At 46.8% G+C, this 16,165-nt stretch overlaps 1 protein-coding gene across 2 annotated transcripts in view; it reads left to right on the top strand.

The window, feature by feature from the left end:
* The window catches only part of MYO10 (myosin X), a 191,653-nt gene that overhangs the window by 85,447 nt on the left and 90,041 nt on the right, over positions 1–16,165 (top strand). For both annotated transcript variants that reach the window (XM_045847792.1, XM_045847791.1), the window contains exon 4: positions 9,540–9,727. In XM_045847792.1, coding sequence (XP_045703748.1) covers positions 9,540–9,727 — 188 coding nt within the window. The remainder of the gene's footprint in view (positions 1–9,539; positions 9,728–16,165) is intronic.

Genomic DNA, 16,165 nt, shown 5'->3' with positions numbered 1-16,165 from the left:
CGGTGTGGACACCTGGGGTGGGGGATGTTTTTCTGTCCTCAAAGGTGCTCTCCTTTGAGTCATGTCGTCGAGAAGGAACTCCTATGGGTCTCTTCCCTACTCTGGGTCTTATTTGTTGGCTCTCTGGTTTGAATTTGCAGGTTACACAGCTCACTGATGAGAGGACCCATCTCCAGGTAGAGAAGTCTTGTTTTGTGCAATGAGGGACAGTTAGCTTTATTCTCCTGGGGACTACCCTTATCTACCAGATCCCAGTAGAATCATTTCTGTAGCCCCTGGCAGCCTCTGAAAATTGGGGTAGAGAGTGATCGAGGGATAAAGCATTCCACAGACAAATCAGGGTTGAGTCCCCTTTTCTCCACTCATCTCCTCTTGGCCTCTGTATTAATTAATCTTTTGGGGTATTGGTGTTTTAACTTAGGTTTTTTTAAAAGGTCAGGTGTCATAACACCCATCCCTGATAGAGCTCTTTTACAATGAAGTACAAGAGAAAGCCTTGAACCTTTAGAACCTTTGTTAACCTTTGTACCTTTCTCCCCGTCTTATCTGATGCCACCGAGTCTTTATCTACAAAGCGCCTGCCTCTCTCTCTGGCACCCCGTCCTCGGGCATGGATGCCATGCACGTTGTTACATCAGTGTCTGTAGGTCTGCCTGACTGGCCTGTTGCCAGTCCTGTTCGGCTCTGACACTTTGATGAGAACAGATGCCCTAATGCTTGATACCCTTCCTGGAACTCCAGGTTTCTCATGCTTCAGGCTCCCCTGGTCAGCCTTTCCCATCCTCTAGTGACCTCCCAGGTAGAAGCCCGGCTCAGCATCTCAGCTCCTTACCTGGGAGCCCATTCCAAAGTCCCACCTTGAATGCCTTGTCTCTGGGCTTCCTGCCACAGTGGCTCACCCCTGATGGTCTTACTCCTTGGAGATGGTCTAAAGGAGGGTCCCACCCTCCCGGTCCCACCTTGCCCTGTCTCTTCCTACCACTGATGAGACCTGATAAAGACAAATACTCCCATCTGTAAGTTCCTGAAGACTTGGAGTGGAGGGGCAGGGTATGTTTGTGATACGAAGAGATAAGAGGTGGGTGAACAGCCTGAGTTGGAGAGCCCTGTGGAGCAGAAGACAGTAATGACACTACAAAGAGTTGGTTAGAAGGCAAGGCTAGTGAGTGAGACACCACGCATGAAGATGAAGAGAGGAGAGTGAATCTGGTGCAGTGGCCTCACTAAAGTTGAAGAAGGTGTTTTGCTTATGGAGTCTGGTGTGTGTTGGGGAATTCTGAGCAATGAGATGCATTTAGGGAGGCTGGGGTCAGGGGTCTCCAAAGCAGCAGTTCTTAAGCAGGTGATGCTGTCCACAGGGGACATTTGGCACTATCCGGGAGCATTTTTGGTTGTCATAGCTAGGGCGGAGAGTGTTCCCAGTGTCTGGTAGGTGGAGGCCTGGGATACCGCTAACCGTCCCACAGTGCACAGGACAGCCCCACAACCAAGACGTACCTGGTCCAAGGTGTCACAAGTGCTGAGGCCGAGAAACCTTGCCTTCCTTAAAACTAGTCCACAAAGTTTGGGCTCGGTGGTGTACAGACTACACTGTCTTTGTTAAAGGTTTTGAAGAGAAAATTTCCCTGGGAAGAATTTAGAAGAGTTAATGGGGAAGTGACATAAAGTAAGACTAGAGAGAGAGTCCTTTGGTTTAGTGAGTGTCGCAGTGATTCAGGGGTGAGGAGCTGAAGATTTTAGACCAGGGTACCCATGATTGTGAGCAAGACGAGAACAGATATGAGGACTGTAGGGGAGGAGGCAAAGGGGAAAGGATTAGCTGTAATGACTGCAGCCTTGTCGAGCCCACATGGGCCTGAGAGCATGGCGCCGTCGGTCCCGGCAGCTCCTTGGGGAGAGGAGAGTGGGAAAGACAGTTGGGTTTTGGATGCCTGGCGCACTGTATTCTCCAGAGCCTGGATTATTTCAAATTGTTATGTACCCAGGACCTAAACACAGTGTCTGCAGGAGCAGATGGGGTTCCTATTGTATGGAAGATGAGCTGCATGTCCAGAAGGGAGGGACAGCCAAACAAGGCTGTTGGGGTGGCTGGTTTTCTGCCGCATGGAAGAGAAGCCCATTCTCTGCATTATAGGGTTTCTTACACTCTGGGCCAATTGCACGGAGAAGACTCCTGTCCTGCCTTGAAGGAACGGCTCCAAACCACACCAGGGAGGGAGCCACAGGGAACTCAGAGCGCGCCTGCAATTATGGGGTTGGAGATGGCTCCAGAGGAAGCCGTGCTCTGTTCCACCCAGCCCTTCGGTTAGTTTGTTGGTCTTGTTGAACAAACAGTGCAGAGATCAGAATCACACAAGCCCATTTTAAGACGTGGGGGCTGTGTCTAAAGATAAATGCTCATGTCAGCACAAAAGACTCTTCACAGCTAATGTATTTTTAGGTGTTTCAAAAATACTCTCCTTTGGTTAGGTGGTGTTCCGGACTGAATCCGTAAATGTGTTTGATGTTGTTCCTGAATTAACTTTGAAGCCTGCTTCTGTCAAGCCAAATGTGTTAGCATTTTAAAAATGCAGCAGCCCATTAAAGACCTATTGATGGCAGGAGGCAGGTGAACTGAGTTCTCCCGTGGGGAATCGCGGGAGCCTGCCGTGTCGCGGGACTGGGCATCCCGCGCCGTGGAGTTCACCGTTTTGGACGTGCGCATCTAAATCTGCCTTTCATTTCCTTGAGTCGAGTTTTCCCAAAGTAGACTTTTTTCCTTCGGTTTGAGTCTGTTCTTTTCCAAAGCCAGTGTCGAGTAGCAGCGTGCCTCTCACGGACTCGGGGACGGCCTGACGTCCGGATGATCAGCGGTCTTGGCATGCGTCTCATACCGGGAACAGCTGAATTCAGTGTGGTTTGTCAGGGTTTTTTTCCACATGAAATCAAGGACTGGTGTTGCCAAAAGATGATTGTAACCATCTGTCTGACTATATGTGTATTTTTAAACTTTGCCAACCATTTATGCTTTTGAGTGGCCACTTCCACATCAGCACATGATGGTGGCAATTACGAACTTTGTTTTTGTGATTTTTTTTCTTCCCTGCCTGTCTTTGGGGTCATATTTCTTTCAGCAAAGAGGGAATTTTCATCTGAAACCCACTCAAATTGAATAGAAGTGTCACCTCCTAATTTAACAACTTGAGTTATCTGTTGTGACCGAGTTTTCTTTTCAGCAACCTTGAATGCCTACCAGGTTTTTAAAAATTATTTTTAAATGTTTTTAATTGTTCTGTTGGACAGTGATGGCTAATAGTTTGTGTCATGCAAAGGACAGAGCACGAAAACACAGTTAAAATGTGAGTTTATTTGGTGGGTGGACGGTCAGGTCATAGGCTGCCAGTATATCTACATGGATTCAGCCCTGCCTCTGGGTCAGGATGAATGTTGGGCCCCAAGGATGCAAAATTATTCTTGCTCAAGTTCATAGTTTCTTGGAAGATTGGATAAGTGAAGACACTGCCCCTCCAGCACCTCTCAGTTGATTGGTGAAGACAGACACAGCACACCAATGACGAATAGCGCAGGGTGACAGTGAATGTGATAAAAACTGCTTACTAGGAACACAGAAAGAATGACTCTTGGAAGGAGGATATGAGGGGGGTGGTCAGAAAGTGATTCTTAGCTGCGGCACACTAGTTGTGCTGAGTTTTGAAGTATTAATCGGAGAATTTGGTCAAGAAAGACAGGGGCTCTTTTCTGGCAAAAGGTGGACATGTGCACAGACATAATATCGTGTGATGTGATGCAGTCGTCCAACTGCAGGCCATTGAAGACGCAGGAATGAAGGTTGTGTGCAGCTGGCTGGCAAGGTGGTCAGGAGCAGGTGAGGAAGGGCCCTGTGTGTGCAAGTTAGTGACCGTGAATTTATTCGTGAAGGCTGTAGGCGATGACTTTAAACAGGAGTTCTTGGAAAGCTCACTCCGGTTGCGGGGTGATGAGTGAGTGTAGGAGGTATCCGGTCTAGGAGGAGAGGAGGCCAGCGGACCAGATGGGAAATGATGCGGTTCAGTTGGAACCGGTCCTGGGAAAGTTTTGAGTTTAGAAGATACTGAGAGGTAAAATCTTAAGTGTTTGATTGAGTTGAGGGGGCAGATGGGATGATTTCTACAGGATGAGCCTTAGGTCTCTGAACTAATCATTTGGGTAGACCATGGTGCCATTTGTCATGATGTGACTATGAGAAGAAGTAGGTATTTGGGGAAATGAGCCCCGTCCATGTTAAGTTTGAGCCAAGGGGCATTGAAGTGAAGATGTATAGTGGGCCATCGAGTATACAGGTCTGGAAATTTAAAACAAGCTGCATTCAAGATAAAGATCCCGGGAGTAATTCGTTGCCACATTTAGCTGAGATGATACAGAAAGAGGGCAAGAGGAGAATGGTGGGCGGCTAACAACTTCGCTTCTTAACAGGTCCTTCCCTTTGGGAAAGTCTGCCGCGCACGCACGTGAAGCGGTTTCCCTGGTGCATTTCACATGACTTGGTCTGCATCCAGCTTTTCAGGACCACATGATGAAAAGCAGTTGCGGTTTTATTTGCATTAACAAAAACAGTCATAAATACCTCCGATTTATGTAGCAGTTTCACACAGCAATCATGTGGGATAACAGAGGATGCGTTGTTATTGCTGATCAGAACTCAGGCCCGGAGGGGTTAAGCAGTGGCCCAGGGACCCTCTCTCCAGGCTGAGGACCGCCAGTCTTCTGACTTGGCCAGGCCTCGCGGTCTCCGTCATCTGGTCCTGTGCTGGAAGAGCGACTCCCCAACAGTAGCTCGGACCACTCCACATCCACGCGCAGCTCTGCGGCTGAGGCCACTGGTCATTTTTTCTTACTTGTAGTTGATTTTTTTCCCCTTTTGGTGGAGGGTTAGAGGCTTGGTATTATACCCTTGTGCCTCTTGAAAACCTTGAATTGGTAGATTTTGGATTGAAGAAATAGAGTGAGTTCCTCCCAGCATTTTTAAGCAATATGTGCTCCAGCTGTTCCAGATTATTAAAATGGGCAAGGAAGTGTGTTTTTTGGTGAGTTATATGGAACTTTTCTGACTAGAAAAAAGTTTTATGTGCTTCAAAATAGAATGTCCTTTCTATTTCAGAAGAGCTGTTAAAATGATCAGGATATTTATTCTTGTGGGACTTGGAACCCAGCACGGAGAAACCGGTACCTGGTCCCACCTTGTGTTGGAGAGTCGAGTGTGTCCAGCATCTTAACAGGAGGGCATTATCAGGGCCACTGTTAGAGCAGTTAAGAATACCTTGTTACAGAGTGATGAATGGTACAGGCATGCACCAAATGTTGTCTCATGGCTCTTAGGGTTTCTTAGTACCTTTTCTCTTTGCTGCCCTTGATACTTAATTTCAGTTAGGCCCTTCTCACCCCCCTCCATCCCCAGTCACCATTTTTACTTCTTATTACCTGTTGGACTTTCCTTACTATTCAACACATCTGTTACTCATTTAGTGACAACAATCATTCAGGCGAAGTGGTGTATTTCACGTAGTGGGGAAATAGAAGACGTCTTGGGCAGTATCTACGTCTCGGGCAGTATCTATTTTTGCTATTGGGCCAACCTCTGAGACTTGGCACAGTGTCCTTTGAAGAAAGCATTGGGGACTATTGCTGTTGTCGCCGTGTTATCTTACACTTGGTTTTAGGGAGGTTCATAAGTACTCTGTGGTGCGTACAGGAGCCCAAGCAGTAAAAACTCAGTGAGTACGTGAAGACCCCTCAGCGTAGTGAAAACTCCCCCGCCTTCTGTTGCTGTAATGAGGATGATTGATTAGGACGGGGGTGTGTCCCATTATGTTTTTGGAGCCTCACAAACTGCCACCTTGAATATTCCTGTGGTTGACCCTAAAGGTCATGGGAGCTGTTGAAGAGTTTTAAGTAGGAGAGTTTCGTCTTCAGAAGTTCGTTTGTCAAGTGTGGAGCTGGAATTGAGTGCACAGGCTCGTGTGGGAAGTCAGCGAGGAAGGAGGCTTTTGTGGACATCTAGGCAAGTGAGGTCAGGAGATGGAGGGGAAGGGTTGATTGAAAGCGGAGCTTCCAGGACACGGAGACATTGGCCGCTGACGATGAGGCTGGGCAGTCTGGGATGATTGCCCTTCCCCGCGCGGGTGGGTGGTGAAGGGGGTCATGCAGACCCGCGGTGTGACACACCAGGAACCCCGGGCTCCACGCTTGTTCTCAGTCACTGGCTCTGCGGCTGCCGGGCAGTGGTTAGCATCCTTCACCCGTTTCTTCATCTGTCACAGGAGGCGACAGCAGCCTCCGCCCTGCCCGCATCTCAAGGTTATATTGGAGCAGGCGAGGGCATGCAACGAAGTTCCTATGAAGGTAGTGTTGTCCTCTGTGCCCACGGTTATGAAATGTCAGGTGAAGTTGTTGTGGAAACATGTAGGGTTACTTGTCCTAGGACGAGGCTTGTGACAAACCTTTTAGGAAATAGCTTAGGTCATTAGTAAGAAGGTGAAACTAAATCTTGAGCCTTCTTGTTTTAAGAGCCTAATTTACCCTGGTACTAAATGGAGTTTCTTACAGTAGAGAGGCATTTTAAACTTTAAATGAGGCAAGGTTTCTTGTCATCAGAAAAAAATAAAAAATTGGGTTCTCTGCATACCAGCCAGACACATTTACACATTCTTTCATTTTTTTTCTTTTCTTTCCTTTCATTTCCTCTCTTTTCTTTAAATGAGAGATTTTAGATTATTGCATTTGGCTCTCGGCCTGGTTGTTTGCTGTCCCTGTTGCTACATGGGAATCCATTTGTTGAAGTTACTGTCAACTATAACATATATATTTATTATTTGAACTCTGGTGATACTATTTTGTCCCTGAATCCTAAATGCCCTCTGTGCCTCCCTTACTAAAAGGTCTGTCATTTGCTGCTAGAGCCTTTTTCTTTCTCAGTTTGGGTTGAAACCTGAAGGTATATATTCCAAGACTTTGCATGAAGGTTAAGGAACATGATGCGTCTTGTTGTTTTTGGATATGTGAACTTGTGTGCCTGGCTTCTCTAATTCAGGATAGTGTTCTCAGGGTTCATCTGCATTGTAGCATGCATCAGTACTTCGATCTTTTCTTGACTGCATATTCCACTGCATGGACACAGCACATCTTGTTTACCCATCTCTCTGGTGATTGACATTTGGGTTCATTCCACATTTAGGCTATCATGGATAATGCTGCTCTATCTGTATTAGAGTACCTGTTTTTAATTCTTTTGGGCATATACCTAGAGGAGGAATCATTGGGTCATATGGTAGAATCTCTTTTATGTTTTTAACCTTTTTTGGTTCAATATATTTCCAAAGCACATTACAGACCCCCTTACATTTTAGACCAGTTATATGGAACATACGATACTTTGCTTGACGTTCCTGGCAGTCGCTATGAATATAAATGATTACAAATTGCTATAATGTGCTGCAGATGCTCTCAGGATGTTTGGACTTTGTGCCGAGTGTTTCCTGCTTTTCTCTTGCTCTGCTGCATTGCCCAGACTTGCCAGTGATTGAGAGGAGGCTCTGGCATCAGGTTGCCTGGGTTCAAAATCTCACGGCTACCACTTACTCGGTGTGTGACTGTGCATGGATTTTTCTCTTTATGCTTCAGTTTCCTCATCAGAAAAACAGGGGTAGTGATGCTTGGACCCTCCCAGAGCCATTGTGAGTGGTAAAGGGGTCAGTCCCTCTGAATTAGTCTGCTTGGGCTGTCCTAACAAAGCATCACTGTCCCAGTAGCTTAACCCACAGAAACTGATTTTCTCGCAGTTCTGGAGGCTAGGAGTTCAAGATCAAAATACCTGGTGGGGATGATTGCTTCTGAGTGCTCTCTCCTTACCTTACAGATGGCCACATTCTTGCTGTGTCCTCATGTGGGTTTTTTATTTTTAAATCCTCACCAGAGGACACACTTACTGATTTTAGAGAAAGTAGAAGGGATGGGGGTAGGGAATGAGAGAGAGAGAGAGAGAGAGAGAGAGAGAGAGAGAGAGAAACATCTATGTGAGAGAGAAACATCAGTTGGGTTGCCCCTCATTCATACCCCAACTGGGGACAAGCCTGCGACCCAGGCATGTGCCCTGACTTAGGAATCGAACCCAAGACCTTTTGGTTTGTGGGACAACACTCCAACTCACTGAGCCACACTGTCCAGAACCTCATATGGTCTTTATTTGTATACACTAATCCCTGGTGTGTCTCTGTGTATCCAAATCTTTTTCTTATAAGAACGGCGGTCAGATTGGATTAGTGCCCACCCTGATGGTTAACTTAAACGTTTCTTTACAGGCCATATCTCCATATACAGTACAGTCATATTTCTAGGTGGTGGGGATTTAGGGCTTCAGCACAGGGATTTAGCCCACAGCACCCCTGAAGCCCATGGCACAGTGCACGTGTGCCGTGGAAGCTGGCTGGTGGGCGGTGCTGCAGGACGCTGCCTCCCCCGCTCCTGACCAGCTTCTTTAGTTGGGTCTGAGCACGGGCACCAGCCAGCCAAGCTTCACTAGCATTTCTTGCAGAAGTCCAGGTGAACACTCACGTCTGTGTGGAGGAGACGTAGGGCATTCCATTTTAATAACTCAGTGTGGCCTCTGTCTTGCTGCTCTGAAGTTGCTGCTTAATTTCTGGCCTGGCTTTTGTTCCAGAAAGGCAAGAGCTTGCATCCAGAAAGGATGGAGCTTGTCCATCTGCTAAGTTCCAGGTGAGTGATACAGAACTTCAGGAGGCATTTGAGATTATTGAATACCTAGCATTTTCAGAATGGTCTTGTTGCCTTTTAAGTGTTGTGGTTGAATACACATAACATCAAATTCACCAATCTGAGTATTTTTAAGTGTGCAGCTCCGTGCATTAAATACATTTGCATTATAGGGGTGATCACTTCGTAAGTTATACAAATGTCTAATCACAGGGTTGTACATCTGAAACTAACATAATGTACATTAACTGTAATTTAAAAGTAAAAAATAGTTTAAAAATCACATTGGCAATTTTATGCACCCATAACCACTGTCTCCAAGAGGTTCTCACCATGCCAAACAGAAGCTCTGTTCCCATTAAAGAGTAGCTCTCCCCTCTCCTCCACCTCTGCCAGCTGAGAAGGACAGGGTTAAGGGGCCCCAGGGGACAGGGGTTTGGGCCTGGGGTGCTTCACCATCCTCTTTCTCTTGCTTTCCCTTCATAGCAAGTCCTCTTTGAAATGGCTCATGCATTTGCACAGAATGACCAGAGTTTGTACCAAAGAGTCATTGGAAAAGTGCACTCAGTGGGGAGCAGAAGTCCTCTTTCCCCCTTAGGGGACACTCAGGTGGATTCTTTCAAAGCTCAGGCTTTAGTGACATGTGGCAGCTCCTTCCTGTCTCAGCATGCAGCTGCGTGGAGCTGCATGCACTCTCTGTCCCTGTGCCTGTCCCAGCGTAGGTAGAGGTGCGAAGCCCTTGCTCGGTGACTCCTCCCTGTGCCGTGTGCAACTGGGTGTCCTTGTGCTTGCAGACCTACATCGGTTCCATCATTGCCTCCGTGAACCCCTACAAGACCATCCCTGGCCTGTACGAGCGTGCCACCATGGAGCGCTACAGCAAGAGCCACCTGGGCGAGCTGCCCCCGCACGTCTTTGCTGTCGCTAATGAGTGCTACCGCTGCCTTTGGAAGCGCCATGACAACCAATGTGTCCTCATCAGGTAACCAACCAACTAACCAGCTGGGGGGCTGGAGAGTGGACCTTTGGAAACCCACCGAGGAGTCTCTACAGGCAATGCTTTCTCAGCCCGCCCCCACCCCCGCCTGCTGAGCACATTGCTGTGAAAACTTCCCAAGTGCCTGAATTTCTCAGATGAAGTTTTCCGTTTTGAAAAGCTGGATAACTACAGCTTTCAGAAGACAGGAGGAGCTCATGTAGAAAAAGCAAGGTGTTCTACATTTGTTGACATCTGTCCCCAGAATGATTACACCATTTGTTTGCCCTTTTTTTATTTGCCTTGATTATTATTCTTTCATTTATTCCATCCAACTGTGAGGTGTGGTCTTACAATGGATTTGAGGAAGTGTTGCCTACTTCTTTCAAATGAAAATGTTCGATGTTCTCGAGCTAGACGGAATGGCTGTGGGGTTGAGCTAGGTCCCTTTTTTCTCCCCTACAGTGCCATTGCTCTGGAGATGGAATCTCCCACATGGGAGAATTTTTCGTGGTTTTAATTAGATGCTCCTAAAGTGTACCTTTGCCTTGGCTACAGCAAAGGGACTATTATGTGTATGTTAAGGAAATGACAGAAGGGCCTGCTTATTGTATTTAATGTTTTTAGTGAGAGAGAAGGAGGGGGCAGGGGTTCTCAACATTATCTGTTTCAGCTGGCTCTTACTCATTTACTAAACCACCAGAAGCCCTAAGCTCAAGGCCTTTATTACTAGGAACTGTCTAAAAAAGAAATAGAATCTCTTTCTTTAAAAATACTTCTTAGTTTTAGTAACTAATTCAAAGTGCCTTGTCACCTCTATTCTTGTGAAATCTTATTGGAGCTTCTTCTGCACTGTTTATATTGGCGCCCTGTCCCGGGGATGATCAGAACACCCCTGGAAGGCATCCAAGGCCTGCGAGCTGAATGTCACTCTCAGTGCGGTTTCCATGGCGTCTCCAGGCCCTTCACTCCTGCGTCCTCCAGGCATCCACTCCTGGAGCACGGCTCCTACTGAGAACCAGGAGTGTATAAACAGAGCTGCGGAGGGAAAGAGGATTTTGACATCTATTTTAGATGGCTTTCTAGTCCCAACTTGTGCCAAAATAATTACAGTATTTCAAGAGGAAAGGGGTGTTTGGATTTGGGGAGGATGACAAGTAAGACCCCACCTACCCTCCTGATTTCTGATTCAGCGGAAGCCAGGCCCAGGACACAGATGGGCAGCCGTATGGCAGCTTTAGACTTCCAGCCAAGCAGGGTCGCTAACATTGTGGCCCAAAATTAGACAGACTTATCCGGTCGTGGGTACAGGCAGGTAACTGGTGGCCACGGTCCCTGTGGGAAACCAGTTCCCAGATGGTAAGGAACAGACCAGTCTTCCCCCAGCTCACCTGTCAGAGAAGCCACTCCTGTTCCTGGTGGGAGAGGGGTCGTGGAGGGGCAGACGTGCCAGAGGAGGCCCTTCCCTGAAACCTCAGGGAAGGGAAGTGGAGGGGACCCCAGCCACAGACATTTGCGAGGGACTCGCCCTGCCCTGTGTGGTGTCTGACTGAAGGTGGGTAAGAAGTGATGGCTGCCCGTTTTTCAAGGGGTAGCTGTACCAGGCACTGTGCCACGCACTTGACAGGCACGGCTCATTGGAACCTTCCAACAGGCCTTTGAGTTGGATGCTGTGTGTGATACCGACACGCAGAAAACCACCGTCAGGGGTTGTGTTCTTCTAACCAGCAGTTTCTACCTGTAGCTCTTATTCTTGGGTCCTTGCTTTTGCAACAACTCAGCATGATATGAACGAAAAACAGTGCCTTTCCCATTCATATTCTCTCTCTCCCCCACTCCTTCCCCCTCCCCCACTTCTCTCCGCCTCCTCCTTTAAGAGGAGGGAAACACCTGGGCTGATAAACGCTCTTTTCTCCATCATCTTATTGGTGCAAGTGAGCTTTGCTGTGGAAACCACTGGGATAGAGGGACCGTCAGTTCATTCAGTTAAGTAAATATGAATGATTACAACTTGAAGTTAATGAAAATAAAGCTACTTGCCTTGCTTCATATAAAAACAACTTTTAAGAGGACATTTCCAATAAAGTAACTTCCCTCCTGGCCAGAAGCACTATTAGTGGTTCTTTCAGTGGTTCTTTCACTGAAGTTCAGAAGTTAGAATTTAAGATCATTATTTCAGCATACAGAATCTAATTTAATAAGGTTAACGGAAATCTATTTTAAGAAGATTGAATTGTTTTCCACACTTAGGTACGTGAATATTTGCTGTGGGTGATGGCTTGTGCTTACCACTTTAAGTGGGGAAAAAAATGGGAGCATGACTTGCTAGACAGCGCCGCTTAGGAAGAAAGCCAGAAATCAAATGAGATCACCGTGCGTGTGTATGCGTGTGCAATAAAACGGTAGAGGGCAGAGGGCAGCATTTTTGTGCCAAAGACTCTGGTCTTTTAAAGTCAGGTGGAGGAGGTGGGGGAAGGGCAGGGGGTGGGTCCCAAACAGAAAGCTCCCATTGTGTCAGGCTGATGTGAAAAAAAGAACAGCATTTATCTAAATTAACTCAGGAAACAGTCTTGAAGAATAGATTTCTCATTAAAGTGTGTTTTGTTTTTTAATAGCTCTCTACAGCAGTGTTTTGTGTTTTTTTTTAGTGGGGGTTGGGGCTGTGGGAATTAAGAGAAAACTGAGGAGGAGAAGAATAAAAATTGCGGGATATTGGAGCCCTGTTTAGATTTCCTCAGGCATAATCTGCCCCCTCGTGGCTGCAACATGTTTTACTACTTTCAGAACACACTGATAGCATTTAAATTGGAAAAGTAGCCTCCTTGGAAGGAGACGGGACTCCCGGATCAGTTTTTCTCCCACTCTGTGAACCTGCATGCCTCGGCCAAGGGCCCCCGCTGGCTGGCGTCAGTGCCGCGTGTCTAGGCTCCTAGTCCAGGCCGGCTTCGGGCAGCCTCACTGTCACGGTCCTGCGCCTCTCTCACGCTTATTTTAACTTTTTGTGCCCGTTTAAATGAATGCTCATGCTGTTATTGTTTTTAAAGTATAAATAATATAGGTTTAAAACGTAGTTGAGGATTCTTTATTCATGTAACTGACCAGGTCAGCATTTGATCTTGGTTGATCTAGCACATTTTGTAGTGACGTCAGTTTTTCATTCATCGTGTGGGGCAGGCAGAGTTTAGTAGCATGATCTGTGAAGATAACAGTGTAGGGGGGTTGGGGGGGTGGGCTGGGATGGGAGTAAAAGACAGAAAACTGTACTTGAACAACAATTAAAATTTTAAAAAAAGATAACAGTGTAGGCAAGGCATGAGGCTAATTCCCCTGTGCCAGGGACAGTGCCTGGTAAGAGGGCCAGCCTTCAACAGCTGTCAGTCAAAGGATAGACAGAAGGAGAGACTGTTGGTTTGGGACCTCTGCTTCCTTTGTATCTTTTGGTTTTCCAAAACCAAAGTGATTTCTTAACTATGTCTTTTACATTCTGGAATGATAATTGGGTGTTTGGTAGTTTTTTTTCTTTCTCGGAATATATTTAGAAATGATTGAGCAACAGTGAACAAAACTTGTATCCTGGATGAGAAAGGTGCCAATGCTGAGGCTGTACACCCGATTTCTGTGCTAGGCTTGGGGGGGTTTTTCAAAAAGAGGAAGACCTAACCACTGCCCTTCAGAAACTTACATTATGATGGGAAGATACTAGTGTAAATGGTTTTAATATAGTCTGCCAAATGCTGTAATAGAAATAGTACATGGCTGCCCAGAGAAGGTAGTAGTAGATATTCCAGAAGGGGTTACAAAGGTATTTCATAGAGAAAGTGACACGTGATCACATAGGAATACAGCCAGCATGGAGGGGAGGAAGGGCACAGGGGTATTTGCTGAAACACAGGTATCTGGCAGAACAAGGATGGTTAGGAAATGGAGACGTACATCTGTAAGGCTGTGGGGTTTGCCCAGGGGCATGAAGGAGCTGGGAAAGACCAGGGAAGGGAAATGGCATTAATTTAATTTAAAAAAAAAAAGGAATTGAGAGGACAAGTTGTGTGTAATCCTCAGAGAGGCCCAAGAGGCATTTTCTGTGGGGGAGCTGAAGCTGGGAGCTATTGAGTCGCTTGCTAAAGAGACCAGCTGTGAACAAGAGACACAGGATTTGAACTTGAGTCTCCCTGTGTTCATTTCAGAACAGAGTCCTCATTCTTGGTATAGGGTCAGACTTGAAGGATTTTGTCCTGCTTGCCTAAGACTTTTGGGCTGAATCCTCTAGAGAGTAGTAGAGAAGTGTCCTCGGTCTTGTACAAGCAAGAGCACTCTCTTCAGTGTACACTTGGAGAAAATCACGTGAATCAGGAGGATTTGATTGACAGGATGGAGATGTCTGTCAGGTGTCAACAGAGAATTCTGGGAAGGGCAGGGAGTGTATATTTCAGGCTTTGTGGGTGAGACCATCTCCATAACAACCACTCAGCTCCACCCTTGGTGTGCAAATGCATTTACAGATGGTCCACAAGTGAACATCAAGGCTGCGTTCCGACAAAACCTTATTTACAGGAGCAGGCAGCAGGGTGCGTTCGGGCCACACCTGCGGACAGCCCTGCGTGGGTCTGGGAGACCAGCCTGTGGGGTGGAGAGAGGGCTCCGTCGCACCAGAGGCCCTTTCCTTCCTGTGTGGGATCGCCCCTCCTGTCCTGTGACTCTGCTCCATCTTCGAAGTCCCCCTGCCCTGATTCTGTGGCCTCTCCCTCTCTCCTGGATATTTGGCATCATCATTCAAAAATTTCTAGTTTGTTCCATGTTTTTGAAAAGTAGATGCACCTTTGGTTCCACAGTCCCTTACACCACACGTGCCCTAGTCCCCTCCCTGGCGCTCCCCCACTCTGGGTTCCCTCCTTGTCCTCCTCCGCCTCTGCAGCTCAGTCACTGCCACCGCCTCCTCTTCTGGCTCACCTGCCTTTCCTCTCCGACCTTCATGACCCCCGCCCCACCCTGCCCGACTTAAACACCTGCCCCGCCACTTTCCCCTCTGAGTTCCAGACATGTCCACGTGCCCCCGAGGCATCACGGAGATGTTCCGTGGGCCTTCTAGGAGCGGCGTGTCCTGAATTCATCCTGTTTTTTCTCCTGGAAATGTATCTCTCTTCTCACGCTTTGCATTTTCAGCCAGTGAACTCTCAGATCTACCAGGTCCTAAGCCTGAGGTCAAGAAGTCATTCTTAGATCTAGAATTCACCCCCCTCCCTGAGTAAGGTAACATTACATAGAGCAAAGAGTACTGATTTCACATGTACAGTTTGATGAGTGTTGAGAAACACTTGTGCACACTTGTGTCACCAACACCCGGATCATCGTGGTTGCAAGCTCCGCGGGCTCTCAGGAGTCGTTCCCCACGCCTCCCTGTCACTTACCACCCACCCTGCTGACCGGGGCCACCTGATGTCTCTGCCTTTGTCCCTCCACGGTCTGTCCTGTGCCTCTCACTTCTGATCTCCGCTCTCACATTTGTCTCCCCGCTTCCTCTCTTGCTTCCCTCTATCCATTCTCCACGCTCCATGCTCCACACAGTGACTCTTTAAAACCTTTCCCTGATCGTGACCCTCTCTCTTGCTTAACAACTATCTCGTGACTTCCCATTCTCAAAATGTATTAATATGGCCTACGAGGCCCCACATCAGTACTTTGGGTTGTTTTTTTTTCTCTTTTTCATTTTCACCATTATCTTTATGTGAAGTATAAGCTCATTGTGGTGAACATGTTTTCTCCAAAGTCCGTGCTTGTGTTTGCAATCTTGTTGGCGCCAAGAGTTGCGACTCTTAATTGCCCTGGGCGAATGAGAAAAGTGTAAGGCTGGATAGGTGAGTGATGTGTTTGCTCTGAGTGGAGGTGAAATAACATCGTAATTGCTGCACGAGTTACTGTTCTACAGAATGAGTCACCACCCTGCCCGTGGTAGAGACGACTCACCAGGCTCCGAAGAGAAGCAGCAAGGCAGTTACAGTGCAAAGCGAACAAGACACAGTTAACCAGAGGGTTAAATTAAAATTAGCCTTGTTGATTTGGCTTTTGGGGGTATTATATTTTCTTTGATTTTAATTCTTTAATTTATTTTGGCTTCAAAGTTCTATAATTATGATAAGCAAAGAAGTATGTACCTAATTTTATATATATGTATATATATAATAATGTTATATACACACTATATACATATATATACTATATATACACACATACCATATATATATATATTCCCCTCTCTTCCCCTAAAGAAGGTGCTTGAAGAAAATATGCTCCAATGAGAAAAAATGTAGCTGGAAATTGAGGTAAATTGATGTCCATGACTCGTTAACAACAGTGGGAGGGCAGGGTTGTCTTCTCCTTGACCAAGTCTTGGCTGTTGAGTTTGAACGATATCTTCTCCTTGACTGTGTTTTTGCCACATCGTGTTCC

This window comes from Phyllostomus hastatus, unplaced genomic scaffold (genome assembly GCF_019186645.2).
Source record: "Phyllostomus hastatus isolate PE091 unplaced genomic scaffold, TTU_PhHast_1.1 phas_contig_58, whole genome shotgun sequence".
Classification (NCBI taxonomy): domain Eukaryota; kingdom Metazoa; phylum Chordata; class Mammalia; order Chiroptera; family Phyllostomidae; genus Phyllostomus; species Phyllostomus hastatus.
This window is presented reverse-complemented; position numbering and strand designations above follow the sequence as displayed.